Below are 6,751 nucleotides of genomic sequence, written 5' to 3'. Positions count from 1 at the left end.
CCGACAAAAAATAATAATAAAAGAACAACTGCATACTCTTATACATAAATTACATTATAGATTTTGTTATTATTTGTTTCATTTTCTTAGATATGCGTTTTTGAGTGAAACAATTTGAAAATATAAGATTACACCCCTGCAATGTCCCGCGTCCCAAGATGGCCGAAGTTGGGGGGATGTGCAGAAGAAAGTGTGGGAGTTTTGAAGTGTCCGTCCGGCCACCTGTGTACATTCTCTGACGGTCAAACTTCCCACAGGTACACTCCACAGGTGAGAAATAACTCTGAAGTTTCAAACGATGAGTAAAAAGCCGAGAATAAGGCTTTTTCTGGACATATTTTTTCCACCCTACACCCTTCCATCTTCTTACCCTTTCATAACATGTGGGTTGATGGGCCCAGAACGTAATTTATGTGCATATGAAGGCTGACTGGTGAATGATTTGTCTGTATGTACATCTTTAATCAGTGGCAAAGTCAACTGTCATCAATAAGTTTACACCTTTTAACACTTGACCAGCACGGTACCTCAGTTGAGATGTGTTGCCAACTGATCACTATTAACATCAATGTGCTCCAACATGGCACAAAATTAAAGTTGTCCTATTGTTTTGTATTTTGTGTCATACCTAGGCCGCGAAAAAGTTTGATATGGGTGTTCCGGACCGGGTGATAACTTGGGTTATCACACAGGCTTCTAATTTTATCACACAGGCTTCCATAGAATGAATTGAACGTGCGCCGCTTGCGCCGCTCGCATTAAAATGACATATGTAAATATGATATATGACATATAACGTTATAATCATAAAACACAAAGCGGTGTGTTCCGCATCACCTTCGGTTCCAACCTGACCGCAGGAAGGATCCTAACTGCAGTCCGGCTGGTACCTCGGGTGATACGGAATACCCGTGTTTGAAATTCTATGTGTATTCAGTCGAACCGCAGAGCTCTATGCGCATCGGTTCTGCGCAGCCTTCTCTAAGACGTCTTTTTCCGGGTCACGGCCGGACCCGGGTTGGACCCTGCTGCATGGGTGTGAACAACTACCTGTGGCGCAACAAAAAGACCTCCGACCTATATAATGTTTACACTTTTTCACATCTACAGGACTTGCCTGGTATAACCATGTAGATATTTCGTGCATTGTAAAAAGACATCGAACGCTGTGACCTTCGAAACATTAAGAATATTTGGTCAGTTTATTTGTGTTTGTCTTATTTACAGTTCACCTGGAACCAACTAGATATTTACATCGCGTGATAGCCCATTTCCTCATCTTTAAATTGATACCAAAGTTCCTAGGATAATTTTATGGGAACCGGTTTTGCCCCCGAAAAAACTGCGACAATGTCTACCTTGCGGTGGTGAAATTTCTGTCTAGTTCTAGCTACCGATGCGTGCACTCCTGCGCTTTGGATACATTTCGATACATTTCGCGTGGCATAACAAAGCCCATTTTTTGTAAATTAGAAGCTGTATGAACGCGGCTACCACATGCAATATGATAATTGACATGATAACAGTCAAGTACAGACAGACAGAGGTTTTAGTACAAGGTACCTGATATTTACAAAATAGTCAAATTTGAAGTCAATCACTTCGAACTCCTGCGTTCGAACGACCGAACCCAGCCAGTACGTTCCATTTTCCTGCCGCGGGGGTCAGGCGAGGTCAGGTGCAATGTTGCAACTTTCAGCCGGTGTTGGGAACGTTGATGAAACTTACGGCTCAAGTTTTGCCGTCTAAAATTAATATTCTGAAACATTTCCAAATAAGACTAATATCATCTTGAAGCCAGGAAAAGTGAGATTCATATGCAAGTTGACCAATGCCATTAGATAAGCTTTGAGTTCTGTAAAGCATGGTAAAAGGACATTGTGTTTGTCTTCTTCTTCAGAATAAGACGCCCTGCAAATTGACCTCTTGTTAGTTTTTTTGGGGGCAAAACCGGTTCCCATAAAATTATCCAAGGAACTTTGGTATCAATTTAAAGGTGAGGAAATGGGCTATCAGGTGATGTAAATATCTAATTGGTTCCAGGTGATCCGTCAATGATACACGCACAAATATATTGACCAAAAAATGGTCAATGTTTCGAAAGCCACAGCGCTCGCTGACAATTTGCTGTGCACGAAATAACTACATGGTTATGTTGGGCAGATCCTGTAGATGTGAAAAAATATAAACATTATGTAGGTCCGAGGTCTTTTCGCTGCCGACAGACGGTTGTTTACACCCATGCAACGGGGTCAAATCGTGCCGCGGCAAACGCCGTAAAAAAGAAAATAAAGCGTTCTACGGTGACCTGCGGTTCGACTGTATTGTCAGTGACCCATGCTTTCCTACCCATCAGGTGATAATCATCCATGGCTGACAGTGCTGCTGCATGGGGACGTACCTCCCCAACACCACACCCTCAGGAATCACCCCCACCCCAGGGGACAACTCCACCATCCCAGGGGATGGCACAACCCCACAGCCCAGGGACTGCTCCACAGCGGCCTTCTGCAGTCGAACCCCAGTCCCAGGAAACACCTATGAAGAAAGCAGCCCCACCCCAGAAGATCTCCCCACCACCCCAGGGGGCAGCATCACCACCCCAGGGGACAAGAACATTACTCAAAGAGACAACACCATCACGTAACGGGGCCAGAATGCAGACCCAAGGGGTAACGCCACCACCCCAGGGGACAACACCCCCACCCCAGAAGGCCAGCCCACCACCCCAAGGGATAACACCCCCACCCCAAGGCACAACGACCCCTCCCCAGGGGACTGTGACACCAGGGAGCCAGGATGATGGGACAGTAAGGAGAAGCCATCGAGCTGCCATTGCACGGTATGTGTCGCAAACAAGGGAGGTTACTGTAGATTTATGTTATTTGCTGTGGTTTAATGTTCACTCTTTTCGCGTGAACCACAAACTTAAATCCACCATGAAAATGCTTGTTCTATCTGCTGCCTGCCCACCACCTTGTTATAACAAGTGTATACAGTGGCTACCTCTACATAGCGACCACCTGTCCATGCCACTTTTTGGTGGACCCTTATAGTTTATACACGTAGCTTATTTTTCCCTTTGACCAAAGCATTTAAGGCAACCCTAGCAATATTAGGGCCCTAAAATCAGATTTGGAAAGTCAACCTATTTAGTCTATACATGATTAATTCAAACAACACTATCACAATGTATAGCAACGTCCATGATGCAAAAAAATGACGCTGTTGTGATGTGAGAACTCACTGAAAATCGCGGCTTGAGTTTTTGAGAAACTAAGGGGATCATTGTACGGCAAGATTTTGTGTGGTTTTGAAATGCTCATAGTATGAAGTTATTTCGCAAATGCTAAACAATGTACGTAAATGTCACTACCATAAAGATTTCAGCATTTTTCTATTTCCATTTTTGGGCCCTAATATTGCTTTGGGTGCCTTTAAGATTCCTGTCTTCTCTTTGACTCTCTTGAGTGGTCAGAACCATAGAACTGCCCAATTTAGTACTAATAGTAGTCCTTTTCCAGGGTCTGCACTAATACCAGTAGGCTAGCAAAATTTCCTTGGGGACATGTTGGCACTAGGGCCAATTGGAAGGAGCTGGCTTGTTGCTCTATAAACAGTCTGGCATCCAGGCTAAATTTTAACATTATATATTATTTTGTCACCTTACTGAGGAGTGTCTTGTAAGATTGTCATAAGCAGCCAATTCAGCTACATTAAGGTTAGAAAATTTGCCTGTCCAATTTAGAATTCTTAGTTTAATTCAAAGCACTGACATATTGGTTCTGCATATCTATGCTCCACCCAATGTTAACCAGGGAATTTCATAGCTTAATACATATGTTGAATACTGGCATTCAATTGAGTCATTTCTTAAATGACTTAAACATAAAATCCTGACAGACCAAAAGAATGTGTCCATAATTCCACTTTCTTAGCAGTCTGTGTGTAGATCTATTTGCAAAATAGCACAAGCTGTGAGACAAAATGGTAGCCATGTCAACTTGTCCTGTCCGTTTACTCCTAATATGGACACAAAACAAGATGGCTGAAAACCTGCACCCCAGTGGTTGACATGAAGGTGAAATAGGGCAAGTCTGTATGTTTGTAGTGTATAAATACAATGATCGGTTTGATTGGTTGGTTGGTAATTCATTCCCCGTTCATTTACGAGTACAATCATATAATATATGGCACAAATTTGAGAGTATTTTCAGTTCTGCTTCTGTGTCAAGACATTTTCTTCACTCAAGGTTTGTCATTATGGTGTAATCAAGACAGGACCTGTACATGGCACAGAATAACGTAAGAACATTATTTGTGTTTGTAAATCATATCATCACCTCCAACATATGTAAAATGTAAACATTTTTACTCTTATTGCTGCACCAATGTGTTATACGTATACCATAGTGATATAGGTACCTAGCTGCAAGAACCAACAGATACAAATGTATGCCCTGGACACGTGCCAATCTTTGGATTATGGTGTACATGGGCTGCTTATCCAAGAAATCAGGTGCCTTTTTCAGGACTGTCTACGGCTAACTGAGCTGTTGTGAAATAATCCTTATTGTAGCTGCAAGTGGAAGGCATAATTTGGATTATTTCCAGAATTTTGTCCCATAATTTTGGTTGTTTCTGTTCCTATATAATGGTTGTTTGTTCTGCTGCTGCCCTTTCCCTCTTTCCAACATGGTTGCATAATGCCCACAGGCCAGTTGCTTCCCCCCAGCACGAATCAACCAATCAGGACCCGCCATGTTAAATGATTGACAGGTGAGTTGGATGAGAAGTTTTCAAGAATCTGAGACAGCCATGTTGGAAGCTGTTCTCTGAAGAGCCATGAGGCTAGGTAATGCCCCTCTCTCTCATACTCCTTTTCTCTAATGCCCGTTTTCTCATTTTCAGGCGAAGTCTGCAAAAACGGCGAATTTGCTGCACATTTTTAGTCATTTCACGACACAAATGGTATCACAGTGGTTGCTAATTTGCTATCTCTGATGTTAACTCCTATGCAATTAGCCTGTATAGGTTGACCTAATGTTTCACCATCCTATTAGGTGAATTTCAGGCCAGCAGACATGGCGTCTGTACAATTGTACCAGTCCACCCAGGTTTAGTTGGCTTAGCCAAGAGGCCCTGTCAAGGGTTTCCACAAGTGTGTTTTTCTCTCGATTCTTTTCTAGCTAGGAACCCCAGGAATATGAAGAAATCACGAGCAAGAATCAGCAGATAACCGATTGTTGCTTCTGACCTTCGGTCATAATTTTGCTAAATGACTTCACCGTTGAATCTAATTCTTCAATAGCCAACTGGGTTTCCAGCAATATCCAGGTCATAATGGCTGACAAGCCCCCCTCCCCCTTCCCCAAGTCAAGGTTTTAGCTTATACAAGCATGGTACACCTACGATGCAATGAATCCTCTTACATAAGCGAAATGCACATACAAGTGCTCCAGATACAGGTATATAATTGTGTAGGAAAGTTGGAAAGACTCCTACAGTGACTGATCTTCTGTGTACAACTGTATCACTGTACAAAATGTTAGGTCTAGTAACTCTAGTTAGTATATACCCTCAGATTGATTTGGACATCTTGTAGTATATATATATATGTACATGTACAGTCTGGACTACTATTGGCAATTGTGAATCAGTTACGAACAACAGTAAACACTATGGCATGATTGTTAGTGAAGATTTCTAAGTGCTAGACAAAACAAGTTGGTCATGGGTTTGACTGTCTCTTCAATCCTATGTCACTGGATTAGCTGAGAGCAGAGTCAAATGGGGGCTTGTGCTGTTATTCCTTACAGTCCAATGCAACACAGTACTGGTTTCTAGAAATCAAAGGTTTTGTATCAGTACAGGGCCGGGTGTTGGCGTAACGGTTAGGCCCAGAACCCAGAGGCCCTGGCTTTGAATCCCCTAACATGCAACTGATATTGTGCCCTTGGGAAAGGTACTTCACACGACTTTCGTCACACCACTCAGTTGTGAAAATCAGTACCTGACTTCGGTTGGGGAGATAAAAGGCAATGGAAGGAGAGGGATGGTCTCCGCCTTCCAATACTGTGCCCTAGACACAGTGGATAACAACCCACTGCCCCTACGGCCTCAAAAAGGCTATGGGACTTAAGCCTTTATAGGGTGTTGTTTTGACCTGTACAGTTTGACATAAGTTGACATGTACATAGAATTGCAGACTTTGTTATTGGGATATCTTTACATACTATAACAGTATGTCATTGCAGGCCATTTTTCCAAGCCAATGTTTAATGCACAGGATGATCGATCGAGCTGATAGATTTGAATGAAGCAAGGACATTCCGAGGGCCCTGTGTTTACAATCAATTTGTTTAACAGTTGGAAACATTTTTGTGATACAAAGTAGCTGTCAAACATGTTGATAGACTTACTTAACCCGACAAATGCCAACTGTAAACAAGTCTAGATCTTACATGTACAGCTATTTTTAAAATGCATTTAAAATGTGTAAGATATAGTTGAATGTTTCAACTGTTTCCTTAGACATTTTTGTGTGTTATGTGAGGCCCACCATATGACCAATGCAAAAACTCCTACTATACCATAGATTAATGATATCCAGTTTCTTTAACCTTCAGCAGACTGAAGTAGCCGTTTTGCACCCAGTTAAGTAAGCTATGTTTAGCCACCTTGCATAAGTGCTCAAATTACATAAAAGATGTGTCCCAGAAAACAGGATGGCCAAAATTATAACAAACTA

General features: G+C 42.2%; 1 protein-coding gene across 12 annotated transcripts in view; it reads left to right on the top strand.

Annotated features, from left to right (window-relative positions):
- The first annotated feature begins 138 nt into the window (after positions 1–138).
- Positions 139–6,751, top strand: part of LOC136424129 (MYND-type zinc finger-containing chromatin reader ZMYND8-like) — a 31,624-nt gene continuing 25,011 nt past the window's right edge. For 11 of the 12 annotated variants that reach the window (XM_066412578.1, XM_066412582.1, XM_066412581.1 and 8 more), the window contains exons 1-2: positions 139–270; positions 2,357–2,842. In XM_066412578.1, coding sequence (XP_066268675.1) covers positions 2,370–2,842 — 473 coding nt within the window. In that variant the 5' untranslated portion in view covers positions 139–270; positions 2,357–2,369. Of the gene's footprint in view, positions 271–2,356; positions 2,843–4,737; positions 4,856–6,751 lie in introns of those variants that run through there. The other variant, XM_066412587.1, reaches the window with a different exon arrangement.

The sequence above is a fragment of the Branchiostoma lanceolatum genome, chromosome 18 (assembly GCF_035083965.1).
Source record: "Branchiostoma lanceolatum isolate klBraLanc5 chromosome 18, klBraLanc5.hap2, whole genome shotgun sequence".
Classification (NCBI taxonomy): Eukaryota; Metazoa; Chordata; class Leptocardii; order Amphioxiformes; family Branchiostomatidae; genus Branchiostoma; species Branchiostoma lanceolatum.
The sequence above is the reverse complement of the archived record's forward strand: the minus strand, read 5'-3'. Positions and strand labels throughout refer to the sequence as shown.